Below are 18,393 nucleotides of genomic sequence, written 5' to 3'. Positions count from 1 at the left end.
TCCCATGTTTCATGAGCTGAAATAAAAGATCACAGAAATGTTCCATACACACAAAAAAATGTATTTCTCTCAAATTTTGTGCACAAATGGTGGTTTACATCCCTGTTAGTGAGCATTTATCATTTGCCAAGATAATCCATCCACCTGACAGGTGTGGCAGATCAAGATTAAACAGCATGATCATTACACAGGTGAACCTTGTGCTGGGGACAATAAAGGGCCACTAAAATGTGCAGTTTTTTTATACAACACAACAGATGTCTCAAGTTTTTAGGGAGTGTGCAATTGGCATGCTGACTGAAGGAATGTCCACCAGAGCTGTTGTCAGAGAATCGAATGTTCATTTTTCTATCATAAGCCACCTCCAACGTTGTTTTAGAGAATTTGGCAGTATGTCCAACCGGCGTCAAAACCGCAGACCACGCTGGCCCAGGACCTCCACATCCGCCTTCTTCACCTGCAGGATCGTCTGAGACCAGACACCCGGACAGCTGATGAAACTGAGGAGTATTTCTGTCTGTAATAAAGCCTTTTTGTGGGGAAAATCTAATTCTGACTGGCTGGGCCTGGCTCCACAGTGGGTGGGCATATGCCCTCCCAGACCCACCCATGGCTGCCCCCTGCCCATTCATGTGAAATCCATAGATTAGGGCCTAATGAATTTATTTAAATTGACTGATTTCATTATATAAACTGTAACTGTAAAATTGTTGCATGTTTCATTTATATTTTTGTTCAGTGTAAGTGGAGTCTACATATTGAGGGAAAATCTTACTGTTAGTTCAATGTGTCAAGAGTTTATATAAAGTCATATATACCGTATGGGAGTTTGTTTAAGAATTAGCATTGTGACGTGCAAAAACACTGACAGTGTTAAGGCCCATTATTAGCAAGCAGAAATCACCTCAGACTAACTCTTAAATGAAGTTTCCATTTGAGAACAGAAACACACCTTTTCCTGTTCCGTCATAACCTTCTCTTTCCTCAGGGTTCCAATGATGGCGTTGAGTTCTAGAATGTCTGCACGTTCCACCTGGCTCTTCGGTTCCCTCTGGTTCGTGGAGAACACTCATTATCATAAAGGACGATCATAGAAAGACTACTACCACAACTACTACTACTACTACACACTGCAACACTATTTCAAGAGATACTATGTGATCAGGATAAATACCTCAAGAGTCTTCATTCTCAACATCTCCCGCTCCGCCCCTTGAAAATATGACAATAGTTTGAGTCGGCATATCAAAATCGGACTAATAACTAACACCCTCAGTCTGTGAAATGTGTATAGGTGCGGAGCTATTGTGAAATAGCACAGTTACAAGTGGAAATCAAACTGGATGGACAACAGAAATAGAGGAAGGACTAAGAACAAACAAGAGAGAACTATTATAAAGTAGACTGTGTCTGTAAATGTGTATAAGATGTATAAATTGAAGGTAAAAACAGAAATGTTTATCAGTTTACTCCAATTGGGGGTCGGTGGTAGGGTTTGCAGGGAATAATAATAAAGGTATACTCTTTAAAAAAAAGTATGTATGTCTATGTAGGTATGTGTATGTATATATGTGTATATGTATGCATACGTGAATGGATATATATATTTACCCAAAAAAATATGGGGGATTGGAAATGATGCAGACAATTACATTGGAAACAACATTCTTTCCGCAATATTAAGCTGATCCACCCCCCAGAAAAAAAAAAAAAAAGAAAAAAAAACACCCTCAGTATGTCCGAGATCATATCTGAATGTGTATGTTGTGAGTGAGTACCTGCGAGAGCATTCCTCAGCCCCTGTATCTCCTGGTCTAGCTGGGCCTTATTCCAGGCCTTCCCTTCCTGTTCCTGGACGCGTGTCTGGAGCGCTGTGACTGACGACTGCAGCTGTGTGTTGTTCTGCAGCAGCTCAGCGTTCTCAGCCTGTGCCTCCATCTTTTCCCGCTGCAGTGTAGCCTGCCTCCTCCCTGCCTCCTCCAGGCTGGCTGTGAGCTCCTTCAGTCTCTCCTCTGCTGCCTCCTCCAGGCTGGCTGTGAGCTCCTTCAGTCTCTCCTCTGCTGCCTCCTCCAGGCTGGCTGTGAGCTCCTTCAGTCTCTCCTCTGCTGCCTCCTGCAAGGAGGTGCTGTGGAGGGATGAGGCCTTAGAGGAGGAGTCGTGAGTAACGCTGGCTGGACTGTTACCTGGAAGGGTTAGGATACAGTGAGGAACATGTAAGGGGAACGTGAGAGACAGTAACCTGAGGTAAGGACGGATTATGTAAGGGGAATGTGAGAGAGAGTAACCTGAGGTAAGGATGGATTATGTAAGGGGAATGTGAGAGACAGTAACCTGAGGTAAGGATGGATTATGTAAGGGGAATGTGAGAGACAGTAACCTGAGGTAATGATGGATTATGTAAGGGGAATGTGAGAGAGGGTAACCTGAGGTAATGATGGATTATGTAAGGGGAATGTGAGACAGTAACCTGAGGTAAGGATGGATTATGTAAGGGGAATGTGAGAGAGAGTAACCTGAGGTAAGGATGGATTATGTAAGGGGAATGTGAGAGACAGTAACCTGAGGTAAGGATGGATTATGTAAGGGGAATGTGAGAGAGTAACCTGAGGTAAGGATGGATTATGTAAGGGGAATGTGAGACAGTAACCTGAGGTAAGGATGGATTATGTAAGGGGAATGTGAGAGAGAGTAACCTGAGGTAAGGATGGATTATGAAAGGGGAATGTGAGACAGTAACCTGAGGTAATGATGGATTATGTAAGGGGAATGTGAGAGACAGTAACCTGAGGTAATGATGGATTATGTAAGGGGAATGTGAGAGACAGTAACCTGAGGTAATGATGGATTATGTAAGGGGAATGTGAGAGACAGTAACCTGAGGTAAGGATGGATTATGTAAGGGGAATGTGAGACAGTAACCTGAGGTAATGATGGATTATGTAAGGGGAATGTGAGAGAGAGTAACCTGAGGTAAGGACGGATTATGTAAGGGGAATGTGAGAGAGAGTAACCTGAGGTAATGATGGATTATGTAAGGGGAATGTGAGAGAGAGTAACCTGAGGTAATGATGGATTATGTAAGGGGAATGTGAGACAGTAACCTGAGGTAAGGATGGATTATGTAAGGGGAATGTGAGAGAGAGTAACCTGAGGTAAGGATGGATTATGTAAGGGGAATGTGAGAGACAGTAACCTGAGGAATGGATGGATTATGTAAGGGGAATGTGAGAGAGTAACCTGAGGTAATGATGGATTATGTAAGGGGAATGTGAGACAGTAACCTGAGGTAAGGATGGATTATGTAAGGGGAATGTGAGAGAGAGTAACCTGAGGTAAGGACGGATTATGTAAGGGGAATGTGAGAGACAGTAACCTGAGGTAAGGATGGATTATGTAAGGGGAACGTGAGAGAGAGTAACCTGAGGTAAGGATGGATTATGTAAGGGGAATGTGAGAGAGAGTAACCTGAGGTAAGGACGGATTATGTAAGGGGAATGTGAGAGAGGGTAACCTGAGGTAATGATGGATTATGTAAGGGGAATGTGAGACAGTAACCTGAGGTAAGGACGGATTATGTAAGGGGAATGTGAGAGACAGTAACCTGAGGTAAGGATGGATTATGTAAGGGGAATGTGAGAGAGAGTAACCTGAGGTAAGGACGGATTATGTAAGGGGAATGTGAGACAGTAACCTGAGGTAAGGATGGATTATGTAAGGGGAATGTGAGAGACAGTAACCTGAGGTAAGGACGGATTATGTAAGGGGAATGTGAGAGACAGTAACCTGAGGTAAAGATGGATTATGTAAGGGGAATGTGAGACAGTAACCTGAGGTAAGGATGGATTATGTAAGGGGAATGTGAGAGAGAGTAACCTGAGGTAATGACGGATTATGTAAGGGGAATGTGAGAGACAGTAACCTGAGGTAAGGATGGATTATGTAAGGGGAATGTGAGAGAGAGTAACCTGAGGTAAGGATTGATTATGTAAGGGGAAGGTGAGAGACAGTAACCTGAGGTAAGGATTGATTATGTAAGGGGAACGTGAGAGACAGTAACCTGAGGTAATGATGGATTATGTAAGGGGAACGTGAGAGACAGTAACCTGAGGTAAGGACGGATTATGTAAGGGGAAGGTGAGAGACAGTAACCTGAGGTAATGATGGATTATGTAAGGGGAATGTGAGAGACAGTAACCTGAGGTAAAGACGGATTATGTAAGGGGAAGGTGAGAGACAGTAACCTGAGGTAATGATGGATTATGTAAGGGGAATGTGAGAGAGAGTAACCTGAGGTAATGATGGATTATGTAAGGGGAATGTGAGAGACAGTAACCTGAGGTCTAAAGGTGTGCACTAGTCCATATGGGCCCTTGTCTAAAGTAGTGCACTAGACCCTATGGGCCCTGGTCTAAAGTAGTGCACTAGACCCTATGGGCCCTGGTCTAAAGTACTAGAGCCCTGAGGAATAGGGAACCATTTCGGGTGCAAACCCATACGATGGTAAACTTGTTCTCCTCCCCCCTCCAGTCTGTTTCTGTTCCTCCAGCTCCTCTCCCCCCCGCCCCCTCCAGTCTGTTCCTGTTCCTCCATCTCCTCTCCTCCTCCCCTCCAGTCTGTTTCTGTTCCTCCATCTCCTCTCCTCCCCAGTCTGTTTCTGTTCCTCCATCTCCTCTCCTCCTCCCCTCCAGTCTGTTCCTGTTCCTCCATCTCCTCTCCTCCTCCCCTCCAGTCTGTTCCTGTTCCTCCATCTCCTCTCCTCCCCCCTCCAGTCTGTTTCTGTTCCTCCATCTCCTCTCCTCCTCCCCTCCAATCTGTTTCTGTTCCTCCATCTCCTCTCCTCCTCCCCCCCAGTCTGTTTCTGTTCCTCCATCTCCTCTCCTCCTCCCCTCCAGTCTGTTCCTGTTCCTCCAGCTCCTCTCCTCCTCCCCTCCAGTCTGTTCCTGTTCCTCCATCTCCTCTCCTCCTCCCCTCCAGTCTGTTCCTGTTCCTCCATCTCCTCTCCTCCTCCCCTCCAGTCTGTTCCTGTTCCTCCATCTCCTCTCCTCCTCCCCCCCAGGCTATTTCTGTTCCTCCATCTCCTCTCCTCCTCCCCTCCAGTCTGTTTCTGTTCCTCCAGCTCCTCTCCTCCCCCCTCCAGTCTGTTTCTGTTCCTCCAGCTCCTCTCCTCCTCACCTCCAGTCTGTTTCTGTTCCTCCATCTCCTCTCCTCCTCCCCCCCAGTCTGTTTCTGTTCCTCCATCTCCTCTCCTCCTCCCCTCCAGTCTGTTCCTGTTCCTCCAGCTCCTCTCCTCCCCCCTCCAGTCTGTTTCTGTTCCTCCATCTCCTCTCCTCCTCCCCTCCAGTCTGTTCCTGTTCCTCCATCTCCTCTCCTCCCCCCTCCAGTCTGTTTCTGTTCCTCCAGCTCCTCCCCTCCAATCTGTTTCTGTTCCTCCAGCTCCTCTATCCCCCCCCCCCCCCCAGTCTGTTTCTGTTCCTCCATCTCCTCTTCTCCTCACCTCCAGTCTGTTTCTGTTCCTCCAGCTCCTCTATCCTCTCCTCGTACTCTGCCAGCTCGTCCCGGTGGCGCCGGGTGACGTCGGCCATCTTCTGTCTCTGAGCGTCCTGCAGCGCTGCTAACTCATGCTGGTGTTCATCTACCTCACGACCCATCTCCTCACGCAGCTCCTGTTCCGCAGACAGAGGAATACAGAGTCACTGTCTGAGTCTCTGTTACACCAAGCAGGGTTTCTGTTAAATCAATCAAATTTAAAAGCCCTTTTTACAGAAACAGTCATCACAAGGTGCTTTACAGTAGCTGGACTAGACACCCAGAGAGCGGGCACCCAGAGAGCGGACACCCAGAGAGCGGGCACCCAGGGAGCGGGCACCCAGGGAGCGGGCACCCAGAGAGCGGGCACCCAGAGAGCGGGCACCCAGAGAGCGGGCACCCAGAGAGCGGGCACCCAGAGAGCGGGCACCCAGAGAGCGTGCACCCAGAGAGCGGGCAACCAGAGAGCGGACACCCAGAGAGCGGGCACCCAGAGAGCGGGCACCCAGAGAGCGGACACCCAGAGAGGACACCCAGAGAGCGGGCACCCAGAGAGCGGGCACCCAGAGAGCGGGCACCCAGAGAGCGGGCACCCAGAGAGCGGACACCCAGAGAGCGGACACCCAGAGCGGACACCCAGAGAGCGGACACCCAGAGAGCGGACACCCAGAGAGCGGACACCCAGAGAGCGGACACCCAGAGAGCGGACACCCAGAGAGCGGACACCCAGAGAGCGGACACCCAGAGAGCGGACACCCAGAGAGCGGGCACCAAGAGAGCGGGCACCCAGAGAGCGGACACCCAGAGAGCGGACACCCAGAGAGCGGACACCCAGAGAGAGGGCACCCAGAGAGCGGGCACCCAGAGAGCGGACACCCAGAGAGCGGGACGTAACATTTCTGACCTTAATGATCCTCTGCAGCTTCAGAACCTCTCCCTGGTCACCGTTTCCTGCTCCTGGGGCTTCGGATGCCTGAAACAAATAAACATTTAGAGACCTTTCCAACCTTCACATGACCCTTTATCGACATTACAGTAATAAAATGATAAAATGATCTAGTAATTGATGTCGTGAAGGGACCGACCTGAGACACGCGTCTCCAGTGGGAGACCTCGGCCTCCAGCCTCATCACCTCGGTAGACAGACGGTTAATCTCCTGCTGGGACCAGATCACGTCACTGAAGTCCATCTCGTCGCTGCCATGGAAACCTTGATGGACGGCGCTCCCCCGGGGACGGGTAGTGGTGGTGGAGTCGGAGGTGACAGGAAGTACAGCTGAGCCGGAGGAAGCTGATTGGGCAGAGTGTTGTAACTTCTGGACCTCTTCCTGTAGTCCAGTTTGACGGGCCTTCAGGTGGCTGATCTCTACCTGGACAGGTCAGAGCACGGCATCGTGTTATTGTTAATTATTAAAATGGCTGACGGGCCTTCAGGTGGCTGATCTCTACCTGGACAGGTCAGAGCACGGCATCGTGTTATTGTTAATTATTAAAATGGCTGACGGGCCTTCAGGTGACTGATCTCTACCTGGACAGGTCAGAGCACGGCATCGTGTTATTGTTAATTATTCAAATGGCTGACGGGCCTTCAGGTGGCTGATCTCTACCTGGACAGGTCAGAGCACGGCATCGTGTTATTGTTAATTATTAAAGTGGCTGACGGGCCTTCAGGTGGCTGATCTCTACCTGGACAGGTCAGAGCACGGCATCGTGTTATTGTTAATTATTAAAATGGCTGACGGGCCTTCAGGTGGCTGATCTCTACCTGGACAGGTCAGAGCACGGCATCGTGTTATTGTTAATTATTCAAATGGCTGACGGGCCTTCAGGTGACTGATCTCTACCTGGACAGGTCAGAGCACGGCATCGTGTTATTGTTAATTATTCAAATGGCTGACGGGCCTTCAGGTGACTGATCTCTACCTGGACAGGTCAGAGCACGGCATCGTGTTATTGTTAATTATTCAAATGGCTGACGGGCCTTCAGGTGACTGATCTCTACCTGGACAGGTAACAAAAAGAATGACATCAAATACGCTTTTTTAGATGTGTTTTATATAGAGGTGGAGACAGGTGAGAAGGAACAGACCTGAGCAGGTTAGATGTTATTGTTTTATATAGAGGTGGAGACAGGTGAGAAGGAACAGACCTGAGCAGGTTAGATGTTATTGTTTTATATAGAGATGGAGACAGGTGAGAAGGAACAGACCTGAGCAGGTTAGATGTTATTGTTTTATATAGAGGTGGAGACAGGTGAGAAGGAACAGACCTGAGCAGGTTAGATGTTATTGTTTTATATAGAGGTGGAGACAGGTGAGAAGGAACAGACCTGAGCAGGTTAGATGTTATTGTTTTATATAGAGATGGAGACAGGTGAGAAGGAACAGACCTGAGCAGGTTAGATGTTATTGTTTTATATAGAGGTGGAGACAGGTGAGAAGGAACAGACCTGAGCAGGTTAGATGTTATTGTTTTATATAGAGATGGAGACAGGTGAGAAGGAACAGACCTGAGCAGGTTAGATGTTATTGTTTTATATAGAGGTGGAGACAGATGAGAAGGAACAGACCTGAGCAGGTTAGATGTTATTGTTTTATATAGAGGTGGAGACAGGTGAGAAGGAACAGACCTGAGCAGGTTAGATGTTATTGTTTTATATAGAGGTGGAGACAGGTGAGAAGGAACAGACCTGAGCAGGTTAGATGTTATTGTTTTATATAGAGGTGGAGACAGGTGAGAAGGAACAGACCTGAGCAGGTTAGATGTTATTGTTTTATATAGAGGTGGAGACAGGTGAGAAGGAACAGACCTGAGCAGGTTAGATGTTATTGTTTTATATAGAGGTGGAGACAGGTGAGAAGGAACAGACCTGAGCAGGTTAGATGTTATTGTTTTATATAGAGATGGAGACAGGTGAGAAGGAACAGACCTGAGCAGGTTAGATGTTATTGTTTTATATAGAGATGGAGACAGGTGAGAAGGAACAGACCTGAGCAGGTTAGATGTTATTGTTTTATATAGAGGTGGAGACAGGTGAGAAGGAACAGACCTGAGCAGGTTAGATGTTATTGTTTTATATAGAGGTGGAGACAGGTGAGAAGGAACAGACCTGAGCAGGTTAGATGTTATTGTTTTATATAGAGATGGAGACAGGTGAGAAGGAACAGACCTGAGCAGGTTAGATGTTATTGTTTTATATAGAGGTGGAGACAGATGAGAAGGAACAGACCTGAGCAGGTTAGATGTTATTGTTTTATATAGAGATGGAGACAGGTGAGAAGGAACATACCTGAGCAGGTTAGATGTTATTGTTTTATATAGAGGTGGAGACAGGTGAGAAGGAACAGACCTGAGCAGGTTAGATGTTATTGTTTTATATAGAGATGGAGACAGGTGAGAAGGAACAGACCTGAGCAGGTTAGATGTTATTGTTTTATATAGAGATGGAGACAGGTGAGAAGGAACAGACCTGAGCAGGTTAGATGTTATTGTTTTATATAGAGATGGAGACAGGTGAGAAGGAACAGACCTGAGCAGGTTAGATGTTATTGTTTTATATAGAGGTGGAGACAGGTGAGAAGGAACAGACCTGAGCAGGTTAGATGTTATTGTTTTATATAGAGGTGGAGACAGGTGAGAAGGAACAGACCTGAGCAGGTTAGATGTTATTGTTTTATATAGAGATGGAGACAGGTGAGAAGGAACAGACCTGAGCAGGTTAGATGTTATTGTTTTATATAGAGGTGGAGACAGGTGAGAAGGAACAGACCTGAGCAGGTTAGATGTTATTGTTTTATATAGAGATGGAGACAGGTGAGAAGGAACAGACCTGAGCAGGTTAGATGTTATTGTTTTATATAGAGATGGAGACAGGTGAGAAGGAACAGACCTGAGCAGGTTAGATGTTATTGTTTTATATAGAGGTGGAGACAGGTGAGAAGGAACAGACCTGAGCAGGTTAGATGTTATTGTTTTATATAGAGGTGGAGACAGGTGAGAAGGAACAGACCTGAGCAGGTTAGATGTTATTGTTTTATATAGAGATGGAGACAGGTGAGAAGGAACAGACCTGAGCAGGTTAGATGTTATTGTTTTATATAGAGATGGAGACAGGTGAGAAGGAACAGACCTGAGCAGGTTAGATGTTATTGTTTTATATAGAGGTGGAGACAGGTGAGAAGGAACAGACCTGAGCAGGTTAGATGTGTTATTGTTTTATATAGAGGTGGAGACAGGTGAGAAGGAACAGACCTGAGCAGGTTAGATGTTATTGTTTTATATAGAGATGGAGACAGGTGAGAAGGAACAGACCTGAGCAGGTTAGATGTTATTGTTTTATATAGAGGTGGAGACAGGTGAGAAGGAACAGACCTGAGCAGGTTAGATGTTATTGTTTTATATAGAGATGGAGACAGGTGAGAAGGAACAGACCTGAGCAGGTTAGATGTTATTGTTTTATATAGAGGTGGAGACAGGTGAGAAGGAACAGACCTGAGCAGGTTAGATGTTATTGTTTTATATAGAGATGGAGACAGGTGAGAAGGAACAGACCTGAGCAGGTTAGATGTTATTGTTTTATATAGAGGTGGAGACAGGTGAGAAGGAACAGACCTGAGCAGGTTAGATGTGTTATTGTTTTATATAGAGGTGGAGACAGGTGAGAAGGAACAGACCTGAGCAGGTTAGATGTTATTGTTTTATATAGAGATGGAGACAGGTGAGAAGGAACAGACCTGAGCAGGTTAGATGTGTTATTAATTTATATAGAGGTGGAGACAGGTGAGAAGGAACAGACCTGAGCAGGTTAGATGTTATTGTTTTATATAGAGGTGGAGACAGGTGAGAAGGAACAGACCTGAGCAGGTTAGATGTTATTGTTTTATATAGAGGTGGAGACAGGTGAGAAGGAACAGACCTGAGCAGGTTAGATGTTATTGTTTTATATAGAGGTGGAGACAGGTGAGAAGGAACAGACCTGAGCAGGTTAGATGTTATTGTTTTATATAGAGATGGAGACAGGTGAGAAGGAACAGACCTGAGCAGGTTAGATGTTATTGTTTTATATAGAGGTGGAGACAGGTGAGAAGGAACAGACCTGAGCAGGTTAGATGTTATTGTTTTATATAGAGGTGGAGACAGGTGAGAAGGAACAGACCTGAGCAGGTTAGATGTTATTGTTTTATATAGAGGTGGAGACAGGTGAGAAGGAACAGACCTGAGCAGGTTAGATGTTATTGTTTTATATAGAGATGGAGACAGATGAGAAGGAACAGACCTGAGCAGGTTAGATGTTATTGTTTTATATAGAGGTGGAGACAGGTGAGAAGGAACAGACCTGAGCAGGTTAGATGTTATTGTTTTATATAGAGATGGAGACAGGTGAGAAGGAACAGACCTGAGCAGGTTAGATGTTATTGTTTTATATAGAGATGGAGACAGGTGAGAAGGAACAGACCTGAGCAGGTTAGATGTTATTGTTTTATATAGAGGTGGAGACAGGTGAGAAGGAACAGACCTGAGCAGGTTAGATGTTATTGTTTTATATAGAGGTGGAGACAGGTGAGAAGGAACAGACCTGAGCAGGTTAGATGTTATTGTTTTATATAGAGGTGGAGACAGGTGAGAAGGAACAGACCTGAGCAGGTTAGATGTGTTATTGTTTTATATAGAGATGGAGACAGGTGAGAAGGAACAGACCTGAGCAGGTTAGATGTGTTATTGTTTTATATAGAGGTGGACAGATGGGGTATAGAGAGGGAGGGAGACAGATGAGAGGGGATAGAAGTGGTTCGGAGTCATGGAACGGAGTCAACTGGGGGAATCAAACCCTGGTCTCCATAGGCTTTATGATAGAAGTGATTAGGAGTCAAAGAACAAAACCCTGGTCTCCAGAGGCTTTATGATAGAAGTGATTAGGAGTCATAGAACAAAACCCTGGTCTCCAGAGGCTTTATGATAGAAGTGGTTAGGAGTCATAGAACAAAACCCTGGTCTCCAGAGGCTTTATGATAGAAGTGGTTAGGAGTCATAGAACAAAACCCTGGTCTCCAGAGGCGGTATGTGGTCCAGAGGAAGGCTGTACTATCATTAGGCTAGACCCCTCATATACATCTTGCTAGGCCTATAATATTCTAGATGACATATTATTTAAATTCAAATCTGGACCTGGAAGCCAGATCCACTGCTTTTTTACCCCATTCTTCCCCTGTAATCCGGGACTGATTTAGACCTGGGACACCAAGTGGGTCAGTTCTGTCATTTTACATTCTTCCCCTGTAATCCGGGACTGATTTAGACCTGGGACACCAAGTGGGTACAATAAATGATCAGGTAGGAAAGAATAGCAGCAGTACTCTAGACATCCAGGGTAGGATTTGAATACCCCTGGACTAGGCCAACCTCTGTCACTGATATGATGATTTATAAGACTGCCTTCTTCATTGTCATATAGTTCCATGTATCAGACCGTACATCTCTCTGTTGCATCAGGATCCTGTACTCGGCAGACTGCTGTTTATTCTGGATCTCTGAGGCCTCCAGCTTCTCCTCCAGCTCTGCATGGACCCTCTTTAAACGCTCCTTCTGAAACAAGAGGAAATATAGAGGTAAACGCTCATACTGCAACATAGACAGAAGAAGAAACAGTGAATCTCCATTAAAAACAGCCTTTAAGTCCAGGATAGGCTTAATGTGTGTCTGGGAAACCAGCTCTGTTACGGTTCTGTTACGGCGAGAATCCCTCTGTTACGGCGAGAATCCCTCTGTTACGGCGAGAACCCCTCTGTTACGGCGAGAACCCCTCTGTTACGGCGAGAACCCCTCTGTTACGGCGAGAACCCCTCTGTTACGGCGAGAACCCCTCTGTTACGGCGAGAACCCCTCTGTTACGGCGAGAACCCCTCTGATACGGCGAGAACCCTCTGATACGGCGAGAACCCCTCTGTTACGGCGAGAACCCCTCAGTTACGGCGAGAACCCCTCAGTTACGGCGAGAACCCCTCAGTTACGGCGAGAACCCCTCTGTTACGGCGAGAACCCCTCTGTTACGGCGAGAACCCCTCTGTTACGGCGAGAACCCCTCTGTTACGGCGAGAACCCCTCTGTTACGGCGAGAACCCCTCTGTTACGGCGAGAACCCCTCTGTTACGGCGAGAACCCCTCTGTTACGGCGAGAACCCCTCTGTTACGGCGAGAACCCCTCTGTTACGGCGAGAACCCCTCTGTTACGGCGAGAACCCCTCTGTTACGGCGAGAACCCCTCTGATACGGCGAGAACCCCTCTGTTACGGCGAGAACCCCTCTGTTACGGCGAGAACCCCTCTGTTACGGCGAGAACCCCTCTGTTACGGCGAGAACCCCTCTGTTACGGCGAGAACCCCTCTGTTACGGCGAGAACCCCTCTGATACGGCGAGAACCCCTCTGTTACGGCGAGAACCCCTCTGTTACGGTGAGAACCCCTCTGATACGGCGAGAACCCCTCTGTTACGGCGAGAACCCCTCTGTTACGGCGAGAACCCCTCTGTTACGGCGAGAACCCCTCTGTTACGGCGAGAACCCCTCGGTTACGGCGAGAACCCCTCGGTTACCGTGAGAACCCCTCTGTTACGGTGAGAACCCTCGTACCTCAGCCTCCACTTGTTCCATCTTAGAACTGGACACCTGCAGCTCAGTGGAAACACCTGAAAGTAAAGTATGAAAAACTGTGTGATAACAAGTAGACTACCATTCACAGCCATGCTACCTCCACATAATCACATCTCATATTGGAATAGACTACATAAAAAAGGTTTACTATAACCAATCAGGTTTTACTTTACCATGTTATGTCTAATGGGTGTGTACTGTAGCTACACTACGGATGACCCCATTTAGTCCCCTGGTCCACTGTTTGGTCAATAGGCTGTTGGTCGACACAGAATTTCTTGGGTCGAGCCGTGGAAATTATATACAAATAAATTATGGCACACGAGACACCTGTCTGATTAACACCTGTCTGATTAACACCTGTCTCAGTGGACTAATCCATGGTGGAGGCCTGTCTCAGTGGACTAATCCATTGTGGAGGCCTGTCTCAGTGGACTAATCCATTGTGGAGGTCTGTCTCAGTGGACTAATCCATTGTGGAGGCCTGTCTCAGTGGACTAATCCATTGTAGAGGCCTGTCTCAGTGGACTAATCCATTGTGGAGGCCTGTCTCAGCGGACTAATCCATTGTGGAAGCCTGTCTCAGTGGACTAATCCATGGTGGAGGCCTGTCTCAGCGGACTAATCCATTGTGGAAGCCTGTCTCAGTGGACTAATCCATTGTGGAGGCCTGTCTCAGCGGACTAATCCATTGTGGAAGCCTGTCTCAGTGGACTAATCCATTGTGGAGGCCTGTCTCAGCGGACTAATCCATTGTGGAAGCCTGTCTCAGTGGACTAATCCATGGTGGAGGCCTGTCTCAGCGGACTAATCCATTGCAGAGGCCGTGGGGATGACACAACAGTATCACCAGTAGTACATTTACTGTTAATTACAGTTTAATAATACCAGCGTATTATTCAACTGTATGTACGATAGGTGAAGTCCTTTGTCTCTTCTCCCGCTCTTTCTTACATGCACCTCCCTTTTCATTTTGTAACAAGCCATCATAGCGGGTTAGTCCACTAGGGACTTTTCATTGCATTATGTAGTAATCAACCTGTAATCTATCCTGTTTGTGTGTTTATGTAATTCTGTGTGATTATTTAGTTAGTTCATTTTTAAAGAATTAAACCAATTTGTATATTGCCGATTCATCATTTATGCTATGGTTCGTGCAGATATCCAAGAATTTTGTGACATTCAGAATGAGACTGATAGGGTAAATAAGAATGAATGAATTGACTGATAAAAGAGATATTTATATCTTTAGAGAGTTTAGTCGGGAGATAGTAACTCGTTAAATAACTTTTCCCGTGGTGCCCCAGATTACTACTTAATGAATTGTTATATGGTAAATTGAATTGCGTAATAATTGAACATGGTATGTAATTATCTTATAAAATAACAGTCAAACACATTAATGATAGTCAAGACACGAAAACAAACACCGTATTCCGCATATAGAAGTAGGACTAGTCTACCTGGCCTGTGTGCAAATGGAGACCTATAAATGTGCTCATTTGGGGATCTGATAGTATTTCTGATTGTCTTAACACATCACTGTGGAACTTCTCAAAGTAATTTTTTCATCGCCTCAAACAGCAAGTAAACAAAGTGTGTTTTTTTTATTTTTTTTTACATCCATTGAGAAAGACAATAGTTCCTCCAACGTCGCCTATTGGAACAATATTTCCATCTCTCTCCCTTTCCATAACCACTCAGCATGAAAGGGGAAACAAAGTCATGCTCTGATCCGGTGGAAACGTCATGAAATAAGCCTTCATGATTACTTCTTATTCTTTGGGCAATTAGCCTACAGCTGTGTCTGTCTGTCCAGAACTCACTGGTCCAAATAGCCTACAGCCGTGTCTGTCTGCCCAGAACTCACTGGTCCAAATAGCCTACAGCTGTGTCTGTCTGTCCAGAACTCACTGGCCCAAATAGCCTACAGCTGTGTCTATCCAGAACTCACTGGCCCAAATAGCCTACAGCTGTGTCTATCCAGAACTCACTGGTCCAAATAGCCTACAGCTGTGTCTATCCAGAACTCACTGGTCCAAATAGCCTTCAGCCGTGTCTGTCTGTCCAGAACTCACTGGCCCAAATAGCCTACAGCTGTGTCTGTCTGCCCAGAATGCACTGGCCCAAATAGCCTACAGCCGTGTCTGTCTATCCAGAACTCACTGGTCCAAATAGCCTACAGCTGTGTCTATCCAGAACTCACTGGTCCAAATAGCCTACAGCTGTGTCTATCCAGAACTCACTGGTCCAAATAGCCTTCAGCCGTGTCTGTCTGTCCAGAACTCACTGGCCCAAATAGCCTACAGCTGTGTCTGTCTGCCCAGAATGCACTGGCCCAAATAGCCTACAGCCGTGTCTGTCTGTCCAGAACTCACTGGCCCAAATAGCCTACAGCCGTGTCTGTCTGCCCAGAACTCACTGGCCCAAATAGGCTAGAGCCGTGTCTGTCTGCCCAGAACTCACTGGCCCAGGAAACTCTGAGGGCCCAGAACATTGGATACAATGTTTCCAGTTTTCTAGCATGAGCTTTGGCTGGACTAAGTTGATCGTTGATACAATGTTTCCAGTTCCTTGCAGACAGGCCATGCATAGCCAATGTGATTTATAAGATAATTATTTTCAGCAGGAGATTTTCTACCTGCAGGCTGAAATGTTTTTATTTGTTGGCTTTTATGTCGATTATTTTTACATAGTTGGTAACGGAAGTTACTTTTAGATTTATATCATTTTGATTTAATATTGACTAACACATGACATTGATTTTGAGATATGAAGACTAGAGATATGAAGACTAGAGATAATGGAGACTAATGGAGACAGCCATAAGATACATATATTCGTTTGGTTGCCTTTACATCTGATATTTAGTCATTTAGCAGACGCTCTTATCCAGAGAGACTTACATGTTAGTCATTTAGCAGACGCTCTTATCCAGAGCCACTTAAATGAAATGCATTCATCAGCTAGGTGAGCTGACAGCTAGGTGAGACTGAGGAGCTAGGTGAGACAACCACATCTCAGGCGTAGTAAGTACGGGGGAGGTCGGTATTTTATCTCTTCCGGCTATGAAGCACTTCCTGAGTTGGCCACTAGTGACACATACTGTATACAGTGAGACATCTGCTTAAACGTGTACATATGTTTACATATGACATCAGTAACAGGAGTCTTGCTGGTCGAAGTGGATCTCTGAACGTCAGCACCACACACTAGAAGCGGCTCAGTGTTACGCCACTTATAAGCGCTGTAGCAACTCTATGATAATTATTATTTTGGCTAGTCCTAGCTTCACCAAACAAAATAAAAGTACAAATCTCATGGAACACAAATACATCCTAGAAATGTAATGCTATTCGCGTGGGGAATATGTAAGACGAATGGGTTGCATTTGTTCCATTGCTTGTTGTTTTGGTTGGTGCTGATGACCCGTCTGATCAAATCTCTATTAAAAAGAAATCTATTTGGATCGGGAATAGTATAGTCCAGTTATAGAGTCACCAGCTAGCAACCGGTGATGTAGAGAATTGGTTTAACAGCTCAGTTACATAGCATGTAGCGATGACTTTCTTACAGACTTAAACCCTGCTGAGTGCTGGCTGTTGTTGGGGTAGCTGGCTAATTTGTCTTTTCTGACATATGTTCACTCACCTTCAACTTCTTCAACTCCTTCCAGCAGCATATCTTTTGTGAAGGTGGATATTTGTCCGGTGAATGAGGACAGGCTTCCCCCGACCTGGCCTAGCGACTGGCCCAAGCCGGAGCCCAACCCACCCAGCCACGATGACATCTTGGAGACTAGCTAGATAGCTAGTTAGTCCTCAGCGGTTTATCTAGCTACGTTAGATAAACATAAACAACAACAAACAGGCCGAACACTGGCTAGCTGGAGCTAGGCGAGCGACACTACCTTAATACAATTCAAATTTCTGTCAAAATCATAGAAACGTTATACGTGAATCGTTTCAGTTTGTTCAAACGTTGAATTTTTCACATTTGTTAAGTTGTCAATTTGTAACTGAGTAGCTACAGCTAGTTGGTCAGCTACTATAGCTAGCTAATATGCTAACGTTAAGTCATTCACTGCAGTCAGACTGGTCCCTTGGCTGTGGTTTACGAACCCGAGACAAGCTCGATAACGGATGATCCGCATAACATTAACGAAACGATTGTCTGGTATATCGGTCGTCTTTATCCTATATGATTTCACCGGTTCAGACAACTGAGTGAGGCTGCCATCTCAGCTTGGTGCTGAGCTGTCACATAGTTTGACGTGGCCAGCCCAGCCGCACCGTGGAATCATGGGACGTTGGAGGAACAATATACTTGGGCTGTATTCAAGAAAGCAATACTTTCCACACTGTTATAAAATACTTTAAATGGGATTTATAATGCACTTTTCTCCATAATGTGGATTTCATATCACATATATAGTTTTCAGTCAAAAGTAAACACCGACAATAAATTCATATGACCTGTTTTGTATAGCAATGTTAATTGGACAACATGTTATAAATCTTTATTGCCAGGGAGTCTTATAGGACACCAGACATTTGCATTCAAAGAAAGGTGCACTACACACCTGTTTCATGGGGAATTAAGAATCTCCCAACTTAGATGTGGGTCAGCATCTTTTATTTAGAAGAAGCAGGAGTCAAAGGGGAGGGGGGGGGGCAGGTACAGCAGGCAAGGTGGTGGGTTTTCTCTGACATAATCAGCAGGTAGGTTATGTAGTGGGCCAGACCAGTGCTAGCAGAGGTTCCTCTCTAGTTGTTCAACAGCGTCTAGTAGGCATACAATCGTTTCTAAAGTGGTTGTATTGCGTATGAGGAGGAATCTGTTATTCATATTCAGCGTTAGCACTTTCCTGTAAAGCAAGTATGCACTGCTAAGCAAAGCTATGGTGTACTACTGTCTGACATGGAAAATAGGTGTCGCCCCATTGACAAATTTTAACCAGAAATCACAGGAAGGGTTTAAATCTTCATAGTTGATGTTTATTAAAATAATTTATTTAACATTGACATAAGTATGTGTTTAAATACAATCTCGGTAATAGCTCACCTGAACCGCTCGATGGTGCTAACAGCCTTGCAGAACCTGGGCATACACTCCTGGACGGTCATGGTCATTGAAGAGGATTGGTGCGTTCCTCTATCGTGTCCCTGTGTGCCTTCAGTCCTGCCATCCAAGGGGTTATGGTGAAATCATAAACAACTCTC

At 45.8% G+C, this 18,393-nt stretch overlaps 1 protein-coding gene across 4 annotated transcripts in view; it reads right to left on the bottom strand.

The window, feature by feature from the left end:
- The window catches only part of LOC139554008 (thyroid receptor-interacting protein 11-like), a 68,803-nt gene extending 51,342 nt beyond the window's left edge, over positions 1-17,461 (bottom strand). For 2 of the 4 annotated variants that reach the window (XM_071366873.1, XM_071366875.1), the window contains exons 1-9: positions 16,823-17,461; positions 13,151-13,206; positions 11,998-12,108; positions 6,612-6,896; positions 6,431-6,499; positions 5,495-5,663; positions 1,779-2,183; positions 1,175-1,212; positions 953-1,051 (exon numbers count right to left, since the gene is read on the bottom strand). In XM_071366873.1, the coding sequence (XP_071222974.1) occupies positions 953-1,051; positions 1,175-1,212; positions 1,779-2,183; positions 5,495-5,663; positions 6,431-6,499; positions 6,612-6,896; positions 11,998-12,108; positions 13,151-13,206; positions 16,823-16,961 (1,371 nt within the window). In that variant the 5' untranslated portion in view covers positions 16,962-17,461. Of the gene's footprint in view, positions 1-952; positions 1,052-1,174; positions 1,213-1,778; positions 2,184-5,172; positions 5,265-5,494; positions 5,664-6,430; positions 6,500-6,611; positions 6,897-11,997; positions 12,109-13,150; positions 13,207-16,822 lie in introns of those variants that run through there. The other 2 variants (XM_071366874.1, XM_071366877.1) reach the window with 2 other exon arrangements.
- Positions 17,462-18,393: the final 932 nt, after the last annotated feature.

Source organism: Salvelinus alpinus, chromosome 25 (assembly GCF_045679555.1).
Source record: "Salvelinus alpinus chromosome 25, SLU_Salpinus.1, whole genome shotgun sequence".
NCBI lineage: Eukaryota > Metazoa > Chordata > Actinopteri > Salmoniformes > Salmonidae > Salvelinus > Salvelinus alpinus.
Note: the sequence above shows the minus strand (reverse complement) of the source record. Positions and strands in the feature narration are given on the sequence as shown.